At 44.0% G+C, this 26,411-nt stretch overlaps 2 protein-coding genes across 3 annotated transcripts in view; one reads left to right on the forward strand and one right to left on the reverse strand.

The window, feature by feature from the left end:
* Positions 1–1,168: 1,168 nt before the first annotated feature.
* LOC140104787 (mucolipin-3-like) lies at positions 1,169–19,714 on the reverse strand. 2 transcript variants are annotated; one of them, XM_072128474.1, is made up of 14 exons: positions 19,536–19,714; positions 16,701–16,930; positions 14,062–14,229; positions 12,742–12,895; positions 11,609–11,693; positions 11,430–11,526; positions 10,529–10,628; positions 9,260–9,372; positions 8,342–8,491; positions 6,170–6,271; positions 4,952–5,074; positions 4,673–4,879; positions 3,694–3,821; positions 1,169–1,808 (listed from the first exon to the last, which is right to left on the reverse strand). In XM_072128474.1, the coding sequence occupies exons 2-14, from the start codon at positions 16,926–16,928 to the stop codon at positions 1,640–1,642; spliced, it is 1,824 nt and encodes a 607-aa protein (XP_071984575.1). In that variant the 5' UTR covers positions 16,929–16,930; positions 19,536–19,714; the 3' UTR covers positions 1,169–1,639. The 2 variants fall into 2 exon arrangements, with proteins under 2 accessions (XP_071984575.1, XP_071984576.1); XM_072128475.1 differs by having other exon boundaries at positions 1,673–1,812; positions 19,536–19,713.
* Positions 19,715–19,808: 94 nt separating this feature from the next.
* Positions 19,809–26,411, forward strand: part of DNAI3 (dynein axonemal intermediate chain 3) — a 49,024-nt gene continuing 42,421 nt past the window's right edge. Inside the window, exon 1 of the mRNA XM_072128473.1 lies at positions 19,809–19,962. The gene's annotated coding sequence lies outside the window, so the exon portion shown is untranslated. The remainder of the gene's footprint in view (positions 19,963–26,411) is intronic.

The following is a 26,411-nucleotide window of genomic DNA, read 5'->3' on the forward strand; positions in this document are numbered from 1 at the left end:
TGCCCCATGACTGTGGTAATCTTATATTTGTTATCCATGGCCTTCTTCCTCCTAAAATCAACTTATAAAATTATGCTAATGAGCCAGAAGGACTGGGTGGGGTGTTACCAGAGCCTGTAGCTTCACAGGTTGTTACACTGTGCAGGACCACTCCCCCCCCTCCCTAAACACTCACATTTCCATCACTGCCATAGACATCAGTGGCAGTGATTGGATTATTGAGAAAGGTGCATGTCACAAATATTCTCGATATTACTCAAGCCCCCAAGATCCCCCCCCTAATAATGCTGGAGATACCCTAATAATACTGGAGCCCCCTAATAATGCTGGAGACCCTTCCAAAGGATCCTAATAATGCTGGTGCTCCCTAGAGTCCCCTGATAATACTGGAGCCCCCCTACAGTTCCCTAATAATACTGGAGCGCCCGGATAATGCTGGAGACCCTCCCAAAGCATGCTAATATTGCTGGAGGCCCCCCCACCCAGAGTCCCCTAACAATACTGGAAAAAGCCCAGAGTCCACTAATAAAATTGGAGACATCAGTGGCAATGATTGGATTAGTGAGAAAGGTGCAGGTCCCATATTTCATGCATCTGTCATGTATATATGGCACATCCTGTGAATATGTCTCAAATATTAAACATGGAAATACCCCTTTCATATCAGATTAGGGTTGTCTATCACCCAGAAACCCAACAGAACACTTGTTCCTGGCAGCGCCGTTGTCTGTGAAGTGATCAGAACAAGTTACTACAGATCAGCTCCTCTAAAGGGCATCTACCACCAGGATGAAGGACTGTATGCAAAAGAGCCTGAGGGGCTCCAGGCTTCATTTACACCTGGAGCCTGGAGCCCCTCGGGCTCATTTGCATATAGTCCTTCATCCTGGTGGTAGATGCCCTTTAAATATGAATAAGATTTAAGCCGAAATGATGCAGAGAACAGTCTCCTTCTTTCCGTTCCATTCTGTGTATCAGCTAGTCGCTGGGTTGTGTTCGTCTGAGGCTAGCGATGGGCTGCGGCAGGGGAACGCTGTTGATGTGACGTTGGTCTCTCTCGGTTCCTCTTCCAAAAAGAACTTAAGGGAAGGTTTACAAAGTTTAATATGGTAATGTAATTCTGGGAAGGGGCGGATTAGAGTACAAGGATGGGTTATCAGACCTAGAGTTATGTCATGTGCCAAATTTATTATGTGCTTTTTATCAGTCTTTACGCCTACTATGAAAAATCTCCACAAAAAGTAAAGTAAGTAGTGACTGTACAGGCGCGCGCACCAGCCATGAGTTGGTATAAGCAGGAGAAGGACGTCTATCATGCGAGTCTCATCGAATATCTTATGCCGCATGCGCCAATGTAATGAACTGGGCGCCACCAATTTCCGACACACAGATGAGCGCTCGCCCATCATGTCCATGTACAGGGCTAGACACACTCTTCATAATTGAAACAATGCCCATTGGGATCAGTGTTCTGCGACCGGATTACAGACATTATATATAGACAATATATTTAAAGTCTATGTACATGTGGTTGTGCAGTAGTTCCATACAATCGATTGTCCTCTGTTATCAGCCGTTTCGGGAGAGGCTGACTGTAGTGTTATTCCATGTAAAGTCCAGTAGGGTCCCTGTGCTCAGATCATACATCTCCGGTTCTAGAAACCTCCTGAATTCTTTCATAGGAAACAAAGTAGCAGCTCTTCTTATTAGGGTGCACCTTAGGGTTTAAGAGATTTTTCCATTGTTGAATCCAGAAATATTCCACGGTTGGAGATGACGGACTACAGTTTTCATGATTTGGATGCAACCTACCTGCACAGAGGAAGCAAAAAGATGAATAAAAGATACAGAAAGTCTTGTCATCACAAAATATTGTATCAGCGCCACCTTTCTCTACAGGCAGTGTCTGGTATAGCAACTAAAAGTTTTAGAAACTTTCTTTAAGTACAAAAAAAGTGTTTATGTGACACAAAAAATTGCACGAGGATGCCCTGTCCCATGGGGCAGATTTGGTATTTTTCTAGCATTCAAAAAAGTTATTTCTGAGAACCCCCTAACGCAGTGGTGGCGAACCTATGGCACTGGTGCCAGAGGCGGCACTCGGAGCCCACTCTGTGGGCACCCAGGCCATGGCCCCAGCATGAAGTTCACCAGACAGGACTCAAAGAATCTTCCTATAGAACCTTCCTACAATGATAGGAGAATTTGCCCTCCTCCTTTCAACTGGGTTGGTGTCCTTAGGAGGCTGAACGATTGAAAATTGTCAAAGAACAAGGAGAATAAATTACTGCTTAAATTGCTGCGCTAGCACTTTGCTATAAATAAGTGGCTTTTGGTTGAAGTTTGGGCACTCAGGCTCTAAAAGGTTAGCCATCACTGCCCTAACGTATAGCTCAGTTTTGGATGACAGAGAAAGTTGCCTATAGCTCTAAACCAGGGGCACACAAGGGGCCGCATCAGTAACCAGCACCTTAGATACACCAACAACCACAGTAGAACAGAACAAGCCAACCCCACAAATTATAAATACCACAGTACGGCCAAAAATACAGAAACCAATCACTGCATTCAGAGTAATATAGACCTCAGACCAGACAATAAATAATAATACAGACCCCAGACTAGCCAATAAATACATTCAACACAGAATATTAATAATAGAGACCCCAGAGCAGACAAATTCTGGACACCTCAGTCCCCTAATAATACTAGTGCCCCCTAGAGTCCCCTAATAATACTGGTGCCTCCCCTAGAGTACCCTAATAGTACTGGAGCCCCCTGATAATGCTGGAGACCCTTCCACAGCATCCTGATAATGCTGGAGGCCCCCCACCCTGAGTCCCCTAACAATGCTGGGAAAACCCCAGAGCCCCATAATAAAACTGGAGAACGCCCATTGCCCCCCTAATAACACTGGAGACCACCAGAGCCAACATAAATACTCACCTCTCCTGGTTCCTCTTTTCCCCCTAATGCATACACCGCAGCCTATGTGTACTGATGCTGGTTGTATGCGCAGGTGTCATGACCCAGAGCAGAGAGGCGCCGGGAGCAGGAGGGGACCCGGCAGCAGTGATCACACAACACATGACATGTACACTCTGCTCCAGGCGCCGCTCTGCTTTGGTCCTGATGCTGGGAGAGGCCTCCTGTACCAATGAAGCACTCATGGATCTCTGCCAGGTGCAGGTTGTACACCCCTGCTCTGGGTCCCACTTCCATGACCCAATCTTTTGCAAGAGTTGTTATATAGGTAAAAAAAAAAAAAATCAGTCAGATGGGCAAACATTGGATAAGAAGACGTGGTCAGCCACCACTCACCGAAGATAATGGTGACCTGTGGTGTAACTAGAAGCGAATGGGCCCCAGTGCAAAGTCTGTGCCAGGCCCCCGACTATAATGTATGGTTTATAGTAATAGTCTTCTCATATGGAAAAGTGACACCATAAGGGCCCCCTTAACATCTTGGGCCCGGGTGCGACCGCAACCTCTGCTCCCCCTCAAGTTACGCCCCTGATGGTGACCCAACTGTGCCATGGCATCCACAGTGGCAGCCATCCATCAATCAGTTTCAATGTTCAATGTGTTACTTATTCCCCTTGTTGTAATGTAAATTATCCCTTAATAGGGAGAACGTGACACGTTGTCCAGACCATTGATCAATGAGGCTTTACCACGACAAGGAATACTTACCGGTAACAGCAGCAGAACAGCGATGTAGACACGTCAACGTCTCTGTAACGCCCAGATGTCGGCAGATCCTTACATTCTGATACAAAGGTGTGAAGCTCGGACTGCGGATATCCTTCCTTCTGGTAATTCTACACAGATAAGATTTCATTAGACTCATGTGCCGCACATTTCTGGTCCCCAAAACCCACTTTAATTATCGTAATGAAAAAATGTGGGATAGATGATGACACACTGATGGACAGAGGTTGCCTGCAGTGTGCACAAGTGACCTCTCACTTTTGGATGCAATTATTCAAATAACAGATCTAAGGTCATGGTGGGTAAACACAGGGTGGGGGGGTTGCACTATGTACCTAGAGGAAGGATCGGGCACGCCAAGTGCGGCACAGCTGTACAATACAATGATGACCGCAGCAATCCCCTGTTTATCTAGGGATAGAGATGTCCCTGAACCAGACATTTACATAACAAGAGAACATTTGCAAAATGCCGGCCGTGCACATAGTACAGCTGGCGGATGGACACTTGCTTGGCTAACAGCTATCTCCTACAACTCCTCCAGATACATGCATGCTTGACTGAAGTGGTGCGTGTATCCTGAACAAGGGAGATGGATAACTAGACAGCTAGATGATAAGCATCTTCACCCGGGCATTCAACCAAGGGGTATTAAAAAAGAAATACATCTTCTGCCCACAATAGTCCACATGCAGGGGGCCCCATTAGAATAGGGGGCCCTGGTCAAAGGCCCAGTTTGCTGCCCCGCTAACGCCGGCCCTGCCTGGGTCCAATGTGTCTGAATGTTAAAATCCAACATCTGCTGTTGAGTGAAAAAGGGATTACAGTATCGAGGATACTGCACCGAAATCTCAAAATTAGACTTCCATGGATCGTCCAGTTGCCGGTAAGGAGTCTATACAATACGGTCACTTGTAGTTGTTTCTTACAGCAGAATTAACTTGTCCAGTATTTCACCCACCTTAATAGTATCATAGGTGTCCGTGATGAGGGCAATGAACAGACTGAGGACCATGTAGATGAAGAGACTGATGAAGGAGTAGAGATAGACCCGGCTGAACAACCAGACCAAATAACTCTTCTGCTGCATGATGGAAAACGTTGTGAACATGTCGTCTCCGTTAATGAGAGAGAAGAGACACTCGGACACCATATTCAGGGACCTGAACTGAGGAAGAAGAAGCATAAAGGTCACCAGAGAGCTGGAGAAGAGGTGGCCTAAGGCCTGTTGGGAAATTACCTTGGTGTGATACGGTCCTAGGACAATCCAACCACAGAAGCAGTAGCCCAGGTAGATCATGGCGGCACAGCAACAGAAGCGGATGACATTGGGGAGCGCCGCCCTCAATGTCAGGATCAGGATCTGTAGAATAAGAGGGGATTCAATATATAATCTCACAACAAAATACTGGACTTCAGCGGACCAGTGATAGGAAGAGCTTAAAGAGATCCTGTCATCAGAAATTGACCTAATAAACCACTACCAGTATGTTGCCAAATAGCTGAACATCTTCCAGATCATGTTTCTTTCAGGGTCCAGTGCGGTGTCATCATACAGAAAATCAACTTTGTAGCGAGATGTAAATTGGTTGTATAAAGTCACGGAGGCGGAGATTTTAACACTGAAGTCAAGGTGGGGAAACTCCAAACACTTCCTCCTCTATCACTGATATCATGCATTGGACTTCAAGAGATTTGGTTAGTGATGTATTTAAATGCAGGGCCATCAATAACAGTGAAGGGGCTTTCTGAGGAAGAGAGAGCTTGACTTCAGTGTTAAAATCTCCACCTCCTTGACTTTATACAACCAATTTACATCTCACTTCAAAGTTGATTTTATAGATGTGGTATCATCAGGGCCATGAAATAAACAAAAAATAGAAGGTGCTACACTGCTTCACAATATACTGGTACTGGTTTATTAGTCCAGTTGCTGATGACAGGTTCCCTTTAAAAAGGGTATATGACAGTGGTGGCAAACCTATGGCACGGGTGCCAGAGGTGGCACTCAGAGCCCTTTCTGTGGGCACTCAGGCCATCACCAGAGATGACTCCAGGTATCTTCCTGCAGTCCCAGACAGCCCAGGACTTGCTGTGCACAGAGCTATTTTAAAGTGACAGGACCACCAGGGACTACTGGAGGAGTGGGAAGGTGTGGACAGATCTGCATTATCATTGTAACTCCTGCTCTGGCCCTGACAATTCTTCCTGTATATGGGACCCCGGAGGGAAGCTACAATGATCATCCAAATTTCTTCTATTTTCTGCTTTATTGGTGTCTTCAGGTGCTGGTATTAATGAAAGCTGTGACACAGCAGGGAGTATAAATCACTAATTAAATTTCTGTGTTGGCACTTTGCGAAAAATAAGCGGGTCTTGGTTGTAGTTTGGGCACTCGGTCTCTAAAAGGTCCGCCATCACTGGTATATGACATCAGCTTCATTATAGATTATCTTACGTTGTATTTCTGAAAAAATCCTAAATAGCGAATGACTCCGAGCCAGACCAACAAGGTAGATGTTCCCAGGAGAATACTGCAGACATCATAACTGGTCAGACTCTGTTGGAGAGAGATATGTTACAATTACAAATCATTAACACTCTATATTTACTACTGACAGAGTAACACGTGGCTGCAGGATCAGACTACACAGCTTCTGTTTGTAGTCTGTAACTATGGAAACATAGAAATCTACACAGAAGCCCGAAGAAGTAGTTTATGTGTTAACCTACATAGATTTTTAACTTTTTAAAGGAAATCTACCATCAAAATCAAGCATAATAAACCAGGGACGCTTACTCATAGATCCAGGCAACGTGACTGTGGTAATCTTTTTATATTTGTTATACATGGCCTACTTCCTGTTACCAGAGACCCTCTGTGCCGTAGCTTCACAGGCCGTTACATTGTCTCCCCCCTGCTCCCTCTGTCTGATGTAATATCACACAGTGGGAAGGGGGAAGTCATAGTAAAGTCATAGCTGAAGTGTAAACCTGTAGGGAGAGTCGTGAACTGGGGACCACTCTCTATAATGACCATAGACCCTAAGGGTCACACCGTACGATCAGCACTTCTAGGATATGGTAATACCTGAGCAGATGGTCTACACTTCTCCTCTAAGTGCTAATAGTTATCTGCTGCAAAGGAAATGGAAAACACCTTAAAAATATAAACCTATTTCTAATACGGAGCCATAGAGGGTAATGTGCCTAATGATAAGAGACAGGTTCAGATTATACAGAAGAGGGTAGAGGGAGGCGGATTCGGTAATGGACACCGTGTACAGGAGATGGGTACGATAATGGATAATAATAGGACGTATAGCCAGTCATGCGGGGGAATCGTGGTGGTAATGGTGGTCATTATTATTATTAATCACGAGTATAACATGTGCTGCCAACCGGAGCCTGGGAGTGATCCTTTCCACTGTCTTACTAAATCATCTAATGTCAACCCCTCTAGGTGGATAATAGTGGTAAGCCTGTGCGGTGTGACTTACCCGCAATGTCATGGAGGTCGTTAGGGGTCATTATTGGACCTGTCATTATTGGTGTCCACTATCCAAGGCATCACCCACCCTGACTGTAAGGGTCTGACCACCCGGCTCTGAGAGATGTTATCATTTATCCATACACGGTACCCAGAAATTACTCCCAGCCATATACACCGCTCATACGTAGAGAGAACCATATTGCAGCTATATCCGTTTTCTGTCTTCAATTGTCGCATACGCCGAATTGCGCCAACTTTTTGCCAACACACTCCACTTTTGACTTCAGACAACTTAATCCAGATTTATCATGTGATTATGGAAGCGCTAGACAAATATTTTGAAGTACGACTTCTCAAAAAGTTACAAATTTGGGCACAAATCCACCCCAGTCCCCTCCCGACATAGGGAAAACGTAAGAACTAGTTGCACATAATTTGCCACTTTTGTGAGACTTTTAAACTAAAAAGTTGCAAATCCGCAGCAGATGTTATTAAAGGGCATCCTCCAGGATGAAGCACTGTATGCAAATGAGCCTGAGGGGCTCCAGGCTCCATAGGCGTTAATGGAGCCTGGAGCCCCTCAGGCTCATTTGCATACAGTCTTTCATCCAGGTGGTAGATGTCCTTTAACACCTCATGTGCCACAGTTATCTAGCCGGCTAAGCCACTATAATAAATCTGCATAAGAAATCTAAAGATCTTCTATAAAACTGGAGTAAGATCCTGCTTAAAAGGAACCCCCCAATCCTACAAACAGTACCTTGTCCTGCCATATATAATGAAGGTTTTTATTACAGCTTTTCTAAGATGCAGTCAAGGAGGTGGAGTAGTTCCACCAAGCAGTCAAGATACCACTCCCCCGACTGCTGTTTGCTCCGCCCACTCCATCATGTGCCGGCATGTCACGTTCCACCGCTTCTTTGTATGGCTGACAACTACACTCTGGCTATCCATGGATAGATCAATATCCATAGATATGGCACATGAGCAGCGCACCTGTGATCTCGGGCACCACCGCTCACGTTTAATCTATTTTCTATTTCCAAGTAACTGATAATGAATGGTCCCCAGAGTCATTTTATCTGATGGATCCAAGCTAGTCCACACTCAATGACCCTTGTTCTTACCACCACTCACCTTGGCCTGGATCTCCATCTTCAGGATGGAGCCTACGATGGACAGGATATCGCTCACGATGATTAGGATGTACCAGCCATTGACAAACTCCATCTGGTCGGACCAGGGCACCGGCTTGGAGAATCGTTGTTGGACAAAGCTCACGTATTCCTTGGGGGGGGTAAAAATGCAAGTGGGTATAAAAGTAAAGCAATCATCATCTGTACAAAAACATGAAGATTGAAGACCTCCCCTAAGGTTAAACCACTCATTTTGGGGCAGGATATCCCTTTAATGGTAGTTATTCTGGTTTTGGTTACTAGTAATAGCCATGTGTTTGTGTGTTCTCCGCATTTTTGGCCCTATTATACACTAAATGGGTCTCATGAAGTAAAAGGATGATGTGAGTGATAACAATCTCGATGCATATTGTTGGAATTACAGGCGGTCCTCTACTTAAGAACACTCGACTTACATAGGACCCCTAGTTACAAACAGACCACTGGATATTGGTAATTTATTGTACTTTAGTCCTAGGCTACAATAATCAGCTGTAACAGTTATCACAGGCGTCTGTAATGAAGCTTTATTGTTAATCCTGATTCTTATGACAACCCAACATTTTTAAAATCCAATCGTACAGAGACCAAAAAAGTTCTGGCTGGGATTACAATGATAAAATATACAGTTCCGACTTACATACAAATTCAACTTAAGAACAGACCCTATCTTGTATGTAACCCAGGGACTATCTGTATTACATTTTGTCACTTGCAGTTCCGTTCTTCACCACATCGATTTCCATAGACAACAATGCAACAGCGCCCCCAGGAGATTACGGGATAATAAATGAAGTTTTCGCTCCTCTTACTCTTTGTGCATTTCAGAAGAGTATAACGCGAACTGGCAGTAATTGAAAGTCTGTATCCATAGACTTACCCTCTGCAGGTGAATTCCCTTGACCACTGATCGTATACAGAGACTTAGGGAAGATATACAGGTCAGGATTATGAATGCATCAAAAATCATCATGTAGTGGGTATTCTTCTGATCTATAGGTGATGACAAATAAAAATCATTTTCATACGTTTTCATACACGAAAAGGTTAACAAAAAAGTGAAGTGTTCTGGAAATGTGGGGAGCGGACGTGACTCAATTGTACTGGAAAATCCTGCACATACAGATGTTGCTTGGGATATGACTGTATAACAGAGATGTGACCAATAAAAGACAATTAAAGGGGCTTTCCAGGATGAGGATATTGATGATCTTCCTTGGACTAGTTCATAAATATCAAATGAGTGAATTTCTGAGTCTCAGCTGCTTAAAGGGAAAGTATGCACAGGTACTCTCTGCAGCCTCTACACGGTTTACATTGCTCTCTATACCACGTAGTAGTAGTAGTAGTAGTGGTGCCGGGTGCTGTAGCTTAGCTCCATTTACTTGGTTCAGAGACGCAATGGGGGTCATTTACTAAGGGCCCGATTTGCGTTTTCCCGACATGTTACCCAAATATTTCCGATTTGCGCAGATTTTTCCTGAATTGCCCCGGGTTTTTGGCGCACGCGATCGGATTGTGGAGCATCGGTGCTGGCATGCACGCGACGGAAATCGGGGGTGTGGCCGAACGAAAACTCGATGGATTCGGAAAAACCGCTGCATTTAAAAAAAAAAAAGTGTTGCTGGACACGCGCTTACCTTCACCAAGAACAGGATCTTGAACTCCGGCGGGCCTCGGCAGACTTCAGCGCAGCAGCGACACCTGGTGGACGTCGGAGGAATTGCCTTAGTGAATCGCCGGAAGACCCGAATCCACCGCAGAGAACGCACCACTGGATCGCGAATGGACCGGGTAAGTAAATCTGCCCCATTATCTTGTACACTACTCACTACTTAGTGTGCAGAATACAGGAATACAGACCAATGTATACATTGCAGAGGCTGCAGGGATCACCTGAACACTATTATTTCTTATATCTGATTGGTAAAGATATAGAGAGCTGCCATCTAATATTTATAGCCCAATTCTAACAAAAGGCATCAATATTCTGATCCTGAGGACTTCTTTAACTAGGGCTCCTTAGAAAAGGTCCTAGAGATCAGACGTTAGGCCCTCCGGCAGCAGAAGGTGATCACTTATCACCATACAATAGAGATGTCATATATTACAGATACCCGAAGACGGTCAGTAATATACAAGTACTTACTGGTCCCGGACACGTGCCAGTCTCTACATTCCTCGATGCCGACATCATTATCTAAGCTTATTTTAATACGTCCACTGTGGGCTTTATTGTCAAATGTGATCTACAAAGCAAAGCAGAAGCTATAAGGGACCCATAGGCGGATAGATGAGTCCTAAAGGATCTGACATGAGGTAAATTTGCAGCGTTGCGATTACCTTTATTTTCATTGTTTTGGGTCCACAGTTAATGCCGACTTATGCATCACAATGGTAACAGACAACAATAATAATAACAACATATCGATGGAACAATAGGAGTGAGGGCCCTGCTCACAAGAGCTCACAGTCTATGAGGAGGGAGGCAGGACACAGGAGGTAACAGAGCTTTTTTACGAAACAAGTTAGGGCCTAACTTGCTAATCAGTGGGGGTCTCAGTGATGAGAGCCCCACAGATCACAACAACGGGGGGGTCTGATGTACCCCCTGTCGGACTACTTGTCGCTACCTGAGATAAGCGGAGCAGCCAGTTGCGCATGGAGCTCTCAGTCTCCAACTTTGAGCTCCTGTACAGCTATACAGGAGCAGAAAGGTGGGGGCTGAGGAGTTAGCAGCACAGACAAGTCACATGTTGTTTTTTGAAATGCATTTAAACCAAAGCCCAACCCCTGGGGCTACACAGAGGATTCTGTCAGGGTGCAAGATAAGTCATAACACACAATTATGAAAATGAGGTCCCTAGTGACAGGTTCTCTTTAAACCATAAACTTTTATGGGTAAATGGGTGAGATTTCACATAAAAAGAGGGAATAAAAGGACATTTCATAAAATTCCTGAGGGGGCAGGTTGTTTAGTTAAAACCTGGTGACAGGTTCCCTTTAATAGTCATTTTTTAGCCGGGTGAATGAAAGCAGGTGATACTCACTGTCACTGTAAAGTCGTAGCAGTCCGGAAGCTCGTGGTGACGTATGGTCTGTAGGTTGATCGCCTTGAGTTTAAACATGATCTCCACTGAGACGAGCCTGGAGGAGTAAATAATTCACACGCTAAAAGCTACGTGAGAAGATGGAACATTAGGACGCTACCAGTGATATTGGGTCTTACCGATAAAAGTCCAGTGTCATGTTCCTGAACTTGTCTTCAAGGGAGAGATCACTTATCGGCGTCATTGGTTCCACGGCGAAGCATTCTAGAGCGAGTATATTATATCAGCTTTATTATCCCTAAAACATGGCGTTTCTGATTCTTATTAACCAATAATATTCCTTTGTACTAGGTTAAGAGTTTCTAAAGTAGATTAAAGCTTAAAGGGATTGTCCGGCTTGTAAAATTTTTATTTGACAAAGCGCAATAAAAGAAACAATATACGGATACTTACCACTCCAATCCTGGGTTTGGCTGGTTCCTACTTCCTGTTCAACTTTAAAACACAGGAAATGACTGCTCAGCCAATCCCAAGCCTTCCCAGCTAGTGATTGGCTAAACAACAATAATAATAATAATTCTTTATTTATATAGCGCACACAGATTACGCAGCGCTGCACAGAGTTTACCAAATCGGTCCCTGTCCCCAATGGGGCTCACAATCTAAACAACCTACCAGTATGTTTTGGAGTGTGGGAGGAAACCGGAGGACCCAGAAGAAACCCAAGCAAACAATCATTTTCATTGAGGAGTACCAGAAAGTATATACTAACAGGGACCAGGAAGCATTATAGGGCTAATACGATTACTGTAACTTTAGTTTCTTATGGCTGGACAATCCCTTTAACACTTTTATATAAACTGGGACCCAAAATTTAATGTGCATGCAGCAATCCCAATCTCCTTCTTCCAGGAGCTGAGATATGAGGAGCTGCCAAATATATTTCACACATGGAAAGTGCCTGGAAAGGAAATCAAGGGTGACCACAATGTTCCCCGCGGGACAGACATGTGATGACTAGAGAAGTTACACGATATGAGAAAACCACAGATACAGATAATTATAACACAGTCGGGTCAGTGTTATAAAATCCCGGTGGCTCAGATGTTCCGTCACCGGTGTCCTGCAGCCCTGGGTTCGGATCTAACCAAAGACAAGATCTATTTGGATGTATTTTTACAGTATTCTCCCACATTCCAAAAACAGAATTTGGATTGTGGGTAAGAGGAACCTATGTAATCGACGATTATCTCTGTACAACGCCGCAGCATGCGTTAGCGTCACATACAATTCATACAATAAATCATCTTACCTGTCTCAATATTAGGGTCAATATCAAAGGTTTCATTTCCAGGAAAGATGCTCCCCTCTTTATAGAACTGCTTGCAGACCGTCATCCCGCGCTGCCCCCCTTCCATCCGCTCGTAGGCGTGATTCCCCACGGATATGTTTCTCAGCTCCAAATACTGTGGAAAGGGGGAGGTTTTGCATTGTATTTGGTACATACCCTATTTTCGGACTATAAGGCGCACCATCAATAAATGCCGGCTAAAACGTCTAGGTTCATATATAAGGCGCACCTGATTATAAGCATGTATGACCAGCAGGTGGCAGACCTGTGCACAGTTCAAGGCAGCTGTTGTCTGTAAGTACGGTTCATATATAAGGCACACTGGACTATAAGGCGCACCTTTGATTTCTGAGAAAATCAAAGGATTTTTTGTGCGCCTTATAGTCCGAAAAATAAGGTACTAGGGTAGCGATGGTGAACATTCTAGAGACCCAGTGCCCAAACTCCATCCAAAACAAGGCAATATACGCAGTAATTAATTACTCCCTGCTTTGTTGTAGCTTTTAATCGTATCAGCATCCTGAGGACACCAATACAGTAGAAAGAAGGAGGATAAAATCAGGGTCAGCTTTTATCCCAGTGGCCCCCTCAGATAGGGGATGAACTGTCCTCTCTAGAATTCTCTCTTTTATATAAACTTCTCCTTCCTCCTTTACCTATAAAAAAAAATCTCCTCCAAAAGCATACGCAGATCAGAAGAGAAGAGTCACCTTTTTATCTGAGTCAAGTTTCGAGGCTAAAAGGGGGGGGGGAAGGGGGCATTTCAAATGCCTCCTATCACTGGTTTTATAGTATCATAGAAACATGCATCTAGTTTCATATTAAAGTTAAGGATCTCATCTTTCAGAGGACATCAGGCTTGTGGTTTTGTGATCTACAGAACCAGAGATACAAGGAATTAAATACATAGATGGAAAAGTGAGCTGCAGATAAGGATCCATTTCCGCTTATTTATCAAACTGTTCATATCTCCGATTCTGTAAATCAGAAAACCACAAGCCTGATGGGATATGACAGATTAGATTCTTATCTTTAAAATGACACCCAAAACATTTTTCTAGGTGCTATAGAATCGAAGATAGAGGCATCTGAAGGGACACTCCCTCTGCTGCCTTTAAACATGACTCGCGTCATTTAAAAAGTGACTCTTCTCAGTTCATTTGCATATGACTTTGGAAGGGATTTTTTAAAATTATTTTAAATTTTCAGCTTTAGGGGCGTATTAACTAGTAGTTCTCATAGAAAGCCTATGACATGGTAAAGCCAAACTCATGAACTCACCCGCTGAATGGTAAAAGTGATGTGATCATAGACGTCCTCCTGGCGATACACGGCGTACGTGTCATCCCTGGCGTCCTTGTAGCCCTTTAGGAACAAGTGCTTGAAGGCCACCGTGTTCTCCTCCGTGAAGCCCACCACCATCTCATTGCTGAGCCCGAATAACACCAGCTACAGGGAAGACGAGACAATGTACACATTCACCATGGGGGGAGAGGAGGACATTACTATAACTACTGCTTTGTTACACAGCGGGGACATAATAAGTGGTTTATTATTTCCCCGTAATCTGAATATACACTTCTGTTTGGTAACGATAAGGACACGTCCCCTGAAGCACAGATTTTCTGCAGAGGATATTTAAGGATAACTTTATCCGCCCCACACAGCACAGAACAAACTTTAAGAAGAATTTAAGGGGTTGTACAAACTCTCCTTATGGCATTGATAAGGGGTGGATAGGCACAACTAACTTTTCAGGCATTGGCTGCAAAAAAGTCAATGGTTCCATTCCCTAACAGCAAGCAGAGATCTTGTATAGTGTAAGAAAGTGACTTACAAAGTGGATTGAAAACTTAGAAAAATGGAGTTTGTTTGCGTTAGATGGGGTTTACCAATCTGTAAGATAGGGGATAACAAGCTGATCATTGAGGGTCCGACTTCTGGGACCTCCACTGATCCAGAGAATCAGAACTCAGAGATCCGGAGAACAAGTGTCCGTTCTCACTAGTGGATGGAGCGCCAAGACGAGTATGTGTCCTGCGAATGTCGAAAATTGCAGCATGCTGTGCAGCACCCATTAGTGAGAGCAGGGCCCCTGTTCTATGGATCGTTAGGGGACCCATTCCCATGATCAGCAGTCACAGCCTGTTATCCCCTATCCTGTGGATTGGTACAACCCCTTTAATTCAAATTAAATCAAAAGTTTGACTCACTTTCTTTCACTTTTCAAGATCACTTCTTGCTGTTGGGGAATTGAACCATTGACTATATACAACCCATGCCTGAAAAGTAAGTTGTCCCCATCTCATCCCCAATGTACGGTATGTCATTATAGAGAAAGGAGAAAAATACAAGGCGGTTCATCTGCAGACTTCATCTCTTCTTTCATATTAATAGGGAATTTAAGTAAGTGCTCACCTTCAAAACTTGTGCTATCCGGGACAAGACGCTAGATGCGCCTGGGAGTTGTAGTTTGTTGTACAATGTTCTTCTAATTAGTTTTATATAGTACCATACATTTGTGAAGTTTAAAAGAATCTTAGCAAATCTTAGTGTTTCGAAGCCTGGAGCAGGCTCTTCCGATGCTATAGATACCAGTACTATACTGTTGTATGGTACTATATAAAATTAAATAAAAGAAGATTGCACAACAATATGGAGAAGTCAGGGCCGGTTTTGGGGGCGGCAAACTGGGCATTTGCCCAGGGCCCCCTGTCCTATAGGTGCCCCCTCCATATGGACTTTTTTGGGCAGAGGATGTATTGCTCCTTTAATACCCCTTGGTTGAATGTCTGGGTGAAGATGCTGATCATCTATCTCCTGTCTATGTATCTATCTGATTTGTATTTGTATTTGATTTGTGTTATTTCCTAACTAGATATCTGTCTATCTAACCATTTATCTAGCTAGCTTTTAGTCTATTTACCTATACATCTTCTATCTATCTCCTATCTATTATCTAGCCATCGATCTTCTATCTCTCTTCTACTCTATCTATCTATCTATCTATCCCTCCATCCATCCATCTACTGTATCTATCTATCTACTGTATCTATCTATCTATCTATCTAATCTATCTATCTATCTATCTATCTATCTATCTATCTATCTATCTATCTATCCCTCCATCCATCTATCTACTGTATCTATCTATCTATCTATCTATCTATCTATCTATCTATTATCTATCTATCCCTCCATCCATCTATCTACTGTATCTACTGTATCTATCTATCTATCTATCTATCCCTCCCTCCATCTATCTACTGTATCTATCTATCTATCTATCTATCTATCTATCTATCTATCTATCCATCTATCTATCTATCCATCTATCTATCCATCTATCTATCCCTCCATCCATCCATCTATCTATCTATCTATCCATCCATCTATCTCACCTTTATCATATTACAGATACTTACCTACTACTGCGTGTAACTACAAAGTGTTATCATTGTTCAGGGCTAAAGGCGTCTTCTTACTGACTGTGACTGTCCATAAAATTGTTTTATTTTGGTGCCCCAATTTTAGTGTTGCCCAGGGCCCCACTTTGTCTAAAACCAATCCTCGGAATAGTCCTGCAGAAAAATTGCTAAAAGGGGATAGAAATCCAAGGAATTAGAAAGGACATCCCCTATCTATGCCCCCATTTGAATGAAACCCCTATTTCCACGTGGGCGCTGCTGCTTCGGCTCCTCTTTAGCAGCCCCATAGTAATGTCTAGAGTGATGGAGACCTGCCTTTAGAGGCGGATATGTCCCCCAGTATATGTCCCCCTACTCATGAATGATCACACATTTAGTTTATTGTTGCAGTTTTCCCAAAACTGTAGCAAAAGATGCAACTTGGTTACCAGCCTTAATTAAAGGGGTGTTCATAACAGATGCCGATACTTTACATTTCATCTCACTCCTCACCTGGGCCGTCACCAATGCGATTTTCAGGATCTGAATGCAAAGTTTCCACGGTTTGCGTCCACGCGCTCGAAATTTTTCGCACGGGTTCATGAAGAAGAACTTGAGTTTCCTCCTCAGCATGTCCTCCAGGAGGAGCTCCTCTGTGATGGAGCAGGTCTTACTGAGATAGGGGCTGTCATGTACATGCGGGGAGGGGGACGACTTCACCGCTGCCTCTGGGTTCTCCATCACTAGGAGAGAAGAGACGCAAGTGGTTACATTGTGTTCACTTCTGATGAGACGGTTACATTGATAGCTTTGATGGAAATTTCATTTTAACCCTTTAATAACGGACACTAAACCATTTCATAGCAAAGGGGCCCTAAAAAAGTAGATGTATAAGGAATACAATGTCCGTAAAGGGTTAACGCATCCTCCAGCGCTCATCGCTTTGATCTTCCGGTGGATAATACTATAATTACGCTCTAATAAAGATGCATGAGGAGGACACTGAGGCTCTTGTAGTCTAGAAGGAATTTATTTAAAGTAAATTGAAACTTAAAAAACTTTGTGGAAACTTCTGGAAGTCAAACAAAAAAGTAACAAATGTCTTTATGCTGTGGTTTACAGATGGGTCATATTACAGAACCCCATTTCTTAGAGGTTATATTAAGAGGTGCTTATAAATGTAAACAAAAATCCTGACAAAGGATGAATTCAAAATCTAAATATGTTTTATTTACCCTCCAGATACCAAAATTTGTTCAATAGAATTTCATAAAATCTTTTAAAGACTCTTCAGACATCCAGATCCTGCATAGGATTGAGCTGCAGTACCATTCCAGGCCACTGCATGGTGCAGCGAGCTGGAGAGACCCCTTTAATCAAGTGACTAATGGTTGTGCAGAAATACATTCCTACTAATAGACAATCAGTAACAAAGTCCCAAAATCATAATGTAACTCATCATCAGTACAGGATAAGTAATGTCATGTATGTACACAGTGACTGCACCAGCAGCAGAATAGTGAGTGCAGCACTGGGGTATAATACAGGATGTAACTCAGGATCAGTACAGGATAAGTAATGTCATGTATGTACACAGTGACTGCACCAGCAGCAGAATAGTGAGTGCAGCTCTGGGGTATAATACAGGATGTAACTCAGGATCAGTACAGGATAAGTAATGTCATGTATGTACACAGTGACTGCACCAGCAGCAGAATAGTGAGTGCAGCTCTGGAGTATAATACAGGATGTAACTCAGGATCAGTACAGGATAAGTAATGTCATGTATGTACACAGTGACTGCACTAGCAGCAGAATAGTGAGTGCAGCTCTGGGGTATAATACAGGATGTAACTCAGGATCAGTACAGGATAAGTAATGTCATGTATGTACACAGTGACTGCACCAGCAGCAGAATAGTGAGTGCAGCTCTGGAGTATAATACAGGATGTAACTCAGGATCAGTACAGGATAAGTAATGTCATGTATGTACACAGTGACTGCACTAGCAGCAGAATAGTGAGTGCAGCTCTGGGGTATAATACAGGATGTAACTCAGGATCAGTACAGGATAAGTAATGTCATGTATGTACACAGTGACTGCACCAGCAGCAGAATAGTGAGTGCAGCACTGGGGTATAATACAGGATGTAACTCAGGATCAGTACAGGATAAGTAATGTCATGTATGTACACAGTGACTGCACCAGCAGCAGAATAGTGAGTGCAGCTCTGGAGTATAATATAGGATGTAACTCAGGATCAGTACCGGATAAGTAATGTCATGTATGTACACAGTGACTGCACCAGCAGCAGAATAGTGAGTGCAGCTCTGGAGTATATTACAGGATGTAACTCAGGATCAGTACAGGATAAGTAATGTCATGTATGTACACAGTGACTGCACCAGCAGCAGAATAGTGAGTGCAGCTCTGGGGTATAATACAGGATGTAACTCAGGATCAGTACAGGATAAGTAATGTCATGTATGTACACAGTGACTGCACCAGCAGCAGAATAGTGAGTGCAGCACTGGGGTATAATACAGGATGTAACTCAGGATCAGTACAGGATAAGTAATGTCATGTATGTACACAGTGACTGCACCAGCAGCAGAATAGTGAGTGCAGCTCTTGTGTATAATACAGGATGTAACTCAGGATCAGTACAGGATAAGTAATGTCATGTATGTACACAGTGACTGCACTAGCAGCAGAATAGTGAGTGCAGCTCTGGGGTATAATACAGGATGTAACTCAGGATCAGTACAGGATAAGTAATGTCATGTATGTACACAGTGACTGCACCAGCAGCAGAATAGTGAGTGCAGCACTGGGGTATAATACAGGATGTAACTCAGGATCAGTACAGGATAAGTAATGTCATGTATGTACACAGTGACTGCACCAGCAGCAGAATAGTGAGTGCAGCACTGGGGTATAATACAGGATGTAACTCAGGATCAGTACAGGATAAGTAATGTCATGTATGTACACAGTGACTGCACCAGCAGCAGAATAGTGAGTGCAGCTCTGGAGTATATTACAGGATGTAACTCAGGATCAGTACAGGATAAGTAATGTCATGTATGTACACAGTGACTGCACCAGCAGCAGAATAGTGAGTGCAGCTCTGGAGTATAATACAGGATGTAACTCAGGATCAGTACAGGATAAGTAATGTCATGTATGTACACAGTGACTGCACCAGCAGCAGAATAGTGAGTGCAGCTCTGGAGTATAATACAGGATGTATTTTATATAAATTATATGACTATAAATTACACATTTTCACTGCTTTGTCCATGACATGTTAAAGGAATTGATTATATACATATATGAACACTCACCTGTGATGCTGGGGGCAGAGGCTGCTGTGTATTTGAGCTTATCTCCCCCCTCCTCCGGCCCCCGTGCCGCTCCCGGTGTGCAGGCTGCGGCCCCCCATGCCGGTGCTGTGCGGGGTCTGCGGCTCCGGTGTCTCCTATCTGCGCATCCCTGTCAAATTCTCCATCACGTCACAGGCACTGTCATGGGCGTGGCCTTAAACACAGGGGGCGGTACCACACGGTGTATTAGCTGAGCTTACTGTCCGTCACTCTGCGGCTCCGCCCATCGGACAGGCGGGCGGGGATAGGATTGGCCCTGGAGCGTATCGGACGTTCGTGCGTAGGTCACATGGCTTAGCAACCATTACTAGGGACGCCGGAGAGGTAGTCACCCCCTCAGTCTCGCTTTGGGGGACGGAAATCGGGAGAAGCCCCCAATAATACTGAGGTAAATGTGTGTAGCGGGTGGCGCGGGAACTATGGGTGACACCTAGAGAGAAATAGGCAGTATTCATCACAATGGAAAATGCGCCTTTAAATGTAATTCCTCACACTTCAGCCTCTTAAAGGGATGATCTAGTTCTACATTAACCTATATTAACTCTTTATTAGGGGTCTGACCAGAAACAGCCTAAAAAATCGGGGTCTCGAGTCATCTGTCCCATATCTGTCCATGTCATATAAGTATTTACCACTCCATTCCCATCTATAGGACAGTGCTCAACACTACTATATCTCAGTCATGTCTCTGCCCTTCCATTTATAGGGTACACAGGACCCCCACATCCTCAATGGTGAGGCCCTCACACAGATGAGATACTGGTAACCCCTTCCGTACATAGGTGATGCCTTCTAATTACCAGAAAACCCCTTCAAGGAGCCATAACAGAAATATAAGTTACGTCCTAGCATTGTTATGTTCCCCTACCGTGACCTATATATGAAAGATTACATGAATGATACCCACTGATGGTTGGCATCAGAATGGGCTCAGATCCCAGCAGTATAAGCACATCAATGTTGTTATTATAGCATCTCTGGTGTCTGACAGAGGGAAATACTAATGAGCCGGAAGGGCTTTGATAACGCCCCCCAGATTCCCTCTGCTGTAGCTTCACAGGCTGTTACACTGTCTCCCCTCCCCCCTCTTTCTGCCTGCTATAATCTCATACAGTGGGAGGAAAGTGCTCCTGCACAGTGTAATAGCCTGTAGAGGAAGAGCATGGCGCGTCTCTGCTATAACATTCCGGGCTCATTAGCATAATTTTGGATGTTGATTTTAGAAGGAAGGAGGCCATGGATAACAAATATAAGAAGATTACCACAGTCTCGGTGCCTGGATCTATGAGTAAGTGTCCCTGGTTTATTATGATGGATCTGATGGTAGATTTGTGCAGGACTGGACACACCGGATAAAATTGTTCCGGGGGCTCCACCTTCATCATCCCCAAGTAAACAGACCCTACTATCCTCCGAATTAAGTTCCGTATTGGGTCAGAATCTGGGCTTCTGCCGGAGGATTCTCTGGTGGGCAAGTCCAACACTGTTTCTTCTACTCAGACAACCTTCAAGTGAATTTCCTTCTGCATCTGTCAGGGAAGTTCTGGTAGACCTATAAATAAAGTTGGAGATGGGAACCCGGGAGTCGGATATGGTGATTGCGATGTTCTTAACCCTTTACGACTGACCCAGTGTAAATATATACGTTGGGCAGTCATGAAGTAGCGTATGCTGAGGCCTCATGGTGGGTGTCAGTACACAGCTGGCACCTCCCTGGAACAGGTCTACTGCTTGGCGCCGCCATCTTTAAATGTTTGGAGGGAAGTAGAGAGATTGTCCGGGATTGGGTCAATGAGAAGACTGATGTGCAGTGATGTCTTCTTTCCTACCAAGAACATTCCTGTACATAGTTTGTGCTTTTGACTAAAGGATCTATCCAAGAATTCTGATCAGGGATGGCAAAAAATGGAAACTATACTTTGTGTCCGATTGGATGTTCTGACAGTTATGGGACCCACTTCAGCCAATGAGTGGCCTCCTCAGACCACCGGATAAGACATTTGATGAGGAGGCCACTCATTGGCCAAGGCAGTGACTCCCTGGTGCTTCTGGCTGGGCACTGGCCCTAAAGACGGAAGAACCTGAGCCGGAGCAGAGTAAGGACTCTGTTTTTTTTTTCCTGGAAAATCCCTTTATCATGTCTCAGCCCCATTGAGTATGAGATCCCGGACCTTCAGTGTATCATCAACCAGATTTACTTTTAAGCCTCTTCCTCTTTTTTGGCATTCCTTAGTCCTCAGTCCTGGGTCCCCTCCTTTTTTCTCTTTGTACCACCCCAATCGGACAGACTGATTTGGATTTCGGTTCCATCTCTATGATGATAACACAATTCTATGCGGTGACATCACCACGGCTACAATTCCTATAACTATTTCTGAATAATTTTCATCCACTTTTGGCTCCATAAATCTCCTTGTGTCATTTCAGCCTCAGGCGGCGTCCTGTGTCTCTGGTGGTACCAATGGCTGTTGGATCACATGTCGGATCTCTGTAACATACCGTAATCGCTACTTGTGTCTCTCCGTTATGTCAGATGAAGACACAAATCAAATGTAACATTGTTTCCCTCATAAAATAAACACCCGCTCCATACAAGAGGCAAAGATCAGCAGCGCCCGCCGCCCTCTGCCATTGTGTGTCTTGGCACTGGATGAATGGCGGCTTCTCACATGACCTGGAGGGTAAGGAATGTTTCCAGGAAAACCCCCCATAACATTGTACTGAACCGCTATGTAGCCTCAGGTCTGTTATTATGGCAGGGAACACGGTCAGGGAGCTCTTAACGGAATCATTACACAATGGTCACAAGTCAGGATTTGTACTATAAAATATCATTCATCTCTTTTTATGAAATGTTCTTTTTTTGTACTAAACAACCGTAAAATCAATTTATTAATGATCATGGGGGTCATGAATCTGCGTAAAGGATTGGAGGGTTTGGGACCCCCTGACAGGGGCTATACTACGTTGTGCATGGCTCTGTCCACTGTATAGTGGCCATAGGAGGGTAGTGCAGTTCATCTGCTATTCTTTTAAATAGGAGCAGGACTGCAGTTTCTGACATGGCCACAATGGGGCACATTTACTTACCCAGTCCCGTGGTGTTCACGAAAGTGCCTTGTCCGACGATAATGCACTGTGCTGCGATTCACTAAGATCATGCGCCCGATATCCTGCATGTGTCGCGTCCCCGCTCAGGTCCGACAGAGATCACCTTCTTCTTCCTGGTGCATGTAAGTGCATTGTTTTGGGACACAATTTGAAAATTAAATCCCGTGCTCAGTCCGAATCAGTCGAGTCGTCCGACGGCCCCTGACTTCTGTCGCATGAAAGCAGCGCAGCTGCACCAAAATCCGATCACGTGCGACACAATCCCAGCGCAGACAACTTTTAAATACCTGTCAAAGCCGCGCAAATCCCAAAAACCATGAACAGTCCGACGAAAGTGCGATCCGCAGACCTTAGTAAATAAGCCCCTATATGTCTTCCATACCCATCCTTCAGAATAACTGGTGCAGAGTCTAATTGTTGGACCCACAGCACAAATCTAATACTGAGGATAGGTCATCAATCTTAAAAAAAAAAAAAAGACCGTAGTTGAAAAACAGAAAACATCGCTGCAGCTCAAATTCTGTAATTTAAGGGGCACTTGCCCCTTGAAATACAACAATACAACAAATTTGAGCCAACCATAAGAGGGTCATCAATTCAATTCTGTCTGCTGTTCCAGGGTCGGCTCCAGGTTTCAGTAGGCCCCTGGACGACAGAGCCTCAGTGGGCCCCTTTTCCGTGAACTCACATGGCGGCATTAAAAATTAAAAAACTAAAACAGTCCCCCTCATGGTCATTTTATATAAAGCCCCTCTCACCCCCCATGGATTCATTAGAAACAGCCCCCCCCCCCCCATGGATTTCTTATGTACAGCCTTATGTGGGCCCCCCAGCAGCCCTGGGCCCTGGCACTTGCCCACGTATATGCCCAGTTCTGGTGCTGGTCCTGCCCTGTATGTTGACGCTCTTAATAGGCTGAAATTTCCTTTTCTGTAGAAATCAATAATATGCAGTTAAGTATTGGTGTATTGTCATATTGCACGTTACTGCGTTCCTATGTATGATTCAAGTTTTGCCTTGTGTAATAGCTTGTGAAGAGGGGCTCTGGTTGAGCCATTCTGACTTATTAGCATAATTATCAAAGTTGATTTTAGAAGGCAGGAGGCCATGGATAAGACATATAAGCAGATTACCACAGTCACGGTGCCTGGATCTATGAGTAATGTCCCTGGTTTATCACAATGGATTTTTATAGTAGATTTGAGTCCGAGAAATGGCCAGGGAGGACAATTGTATAGACATAGGAACCATAGGGTCTCATAGTAGAACGGGACACTCACTATCAGTATGTATTTTGGTCCTCTCTCTCCTTCCTTTGTTCTTCTAGTGACCACCATTAGTTCCCCCTTCTTCCATCACATATAGTTACCACTGACCGCACCTCACATATGAGATGGTATTGACCATAAGGCAATTCCTAGACCTATAGATCCTCAGTACCAGTATAGATCTCTGCGCTCTGTATATTGCCCAATTGTTCCTCCAGCCGTGTGATAACAAGCGTTGCCTTTCTTCTGTGTTCCCTCTGCAGCGTGCCAGCCACATGATGCAACCATGTTAATGAATAATCTCATTAAAGTGCATATTCCTATTACTGCTAATGCCATTATCTGTATTCCTGAAAGGGGGTGCAGGAGCGCTGTAAAATATATGATCCATCAAATCCTTAGGATTTCCCATAGTCTCCTGTGTAAAAGCTGTACATACCAAGAATCCGCAGAATAATTTGACACGCTGCAGATTATAAACCTGAAAACAAAATAATAATAATAATGATTCTTTATTTATATAGCGCACACAGGTTACGCAGCGCTGCACAGAATTTGACAAATCGGTCCCTGTCCCCAATGGGGCTCACAATCTAATCAACCTACCAGTATGTTTTGGAGTGTGGGAGGAAACCGAAGGACCCAGAGGATACCCATTTTAAGTTTTTCTTCTTGTGGATATAGAACTTATATAAATTCCATCCACTATCCTTTCAGTTACTAATCCAGGTTTTCAGGATTTAGATTTTGTTGGGATAGGTCATGAATATCAGGTATAGGTATATCAGGTACAGGCGGTCCCCTACTTAAGGACACCCGACTTACAGACAACCCATAGTTACAGACGGACCCCGCTGCCCACTGTGACCTCTGGTGAAGTCTCTGAATGCTTTACTACAGTCCCAGGCTGCACTGATCAGCTGTAAGGTGTCTGTAATGAAGCTTTATTGATAATCCTTGGTCCAATTACACCAAAAATTTTGAAACTCCAATTGTCACTGGGGCAAAAGAAAAAAAATTGTCTAGAACTTCCATTATAAAATATACAGTTTCGACTTACATACAAATTCAACTTAAGAACAAACCTCCAGACCCTATCTTGTATGTAACCCGGGGACTGCCTGTATAGGTTTATCAGGTATAGGTAGGAGCCACTGCCCCTGCAGAAGTCTGGGATGTCCCGAGCATCGAATAAAATGCCCGTTTATAGTTCAGTCTCATTAAAGTGAATGGGAATGAGCTGTAATACCAAGCCCAGCCACTACACAGTGTATGGCGCTGTACTGATCCAGAAGTGTACAGTTCTATACACTGCGCAGTGGCCATGGGAGGTCAATGAAACTCAACCCCTTTAAAATGCAATTAGTTGGCCCAGAGCTTTCTTGGCGCTGATGTGAATTCCCATGGACATGCGGAGAGTTCATAAGGAGTCCAATTATTCTGGTTCACCCTGAATAAACTGTGATATGCAATATATACTTCCTAGACGCTTCCACATTACTGAGATGCTGTGATATGTTACCGAAAACGTGCAGAGAACGGGGAGAAGCGTCTTCTCAGCATCTCCCCACTTACCTTCTGTTGATTGACAGACTTCTCCCTATTTGTGCTTAGGGAGAAATCTGTCAATCGGTCAACCTCATCTGGGCCTGAGCGGAACCATCTGGTGGACACTTCTTTCCCTACTTTTACTTGGACCACGGATTCGAAGACACATTACTGGGATTTGCTGTTTACCAGGAGACGTGGCCCCCTCCTTCGGTGGTTTTGGTTTGGTTTTTCGAGAATGGAAAATCCCCTTTAATCAAAGTGAGCAGATAGAAGCCATAGGAATATTTCTGTTCTGACGACCTGAGTTCTGTTGCACAATGACATCTGGATCAGCAGGGGATGGGGACAAAGTTTGATTGATTTGGTTACTGATTAGTAACTAGAGACGGGCCGGGACTTCTTATCTCTTATATTCATGCACCTGTATAACGGGATTATTTTTGTGCCCATATAATCACTCAGCAGAAAGTAACAGGCAGGCCCGAGCGTCTTATATGGACACATACAGTAAATGCTAACAGTCTATGGATGATCTGGAAGATTTCTTGTAAAAATCCCTTATTTTGACACCAAAATAACCTCAGTCAGGTGACTGGAATGGACTTTTTGGTCCCAGAAAGGTTTTCATTTTATCTAATTTTATCTTGTGTTGCAATCAAAACGGAGCAAAAGGTTAAAGGGCCAAAATTCACTAAAAAAATGAAATACTCGCCTCTCTTTGGTTCTCTGTTCCATCATGCAGTTCCTGTTCCCTCTGATCTCTTGTATATTTACAGATGCTGCAATGGTGATGTCACATGACTGCTTTGGCCTATCAGTGATCTCAGTTTTGTTCCGCAGTGGCCAGTGATTGGCTGCAGTAGTCATGTGCCCTCGGTGTGATGTCACCGCTGTCGCCTCTGTTTAC

This window comes from Engystomops pustulosus, chromosome 10 (assembly GCF_040894005.1).
Source record: "Engystomops pustulosus chromosome 10, aEngPut4.maternal, whole genome shotgun sequence".
Taxonomy (NCBI): domain Eukaryota; kingdom Metazoa; phylum Chordata; class Amphibia; order Anura; family Leptodactylidae; genus Engystomops; species Engystomops pustulosus.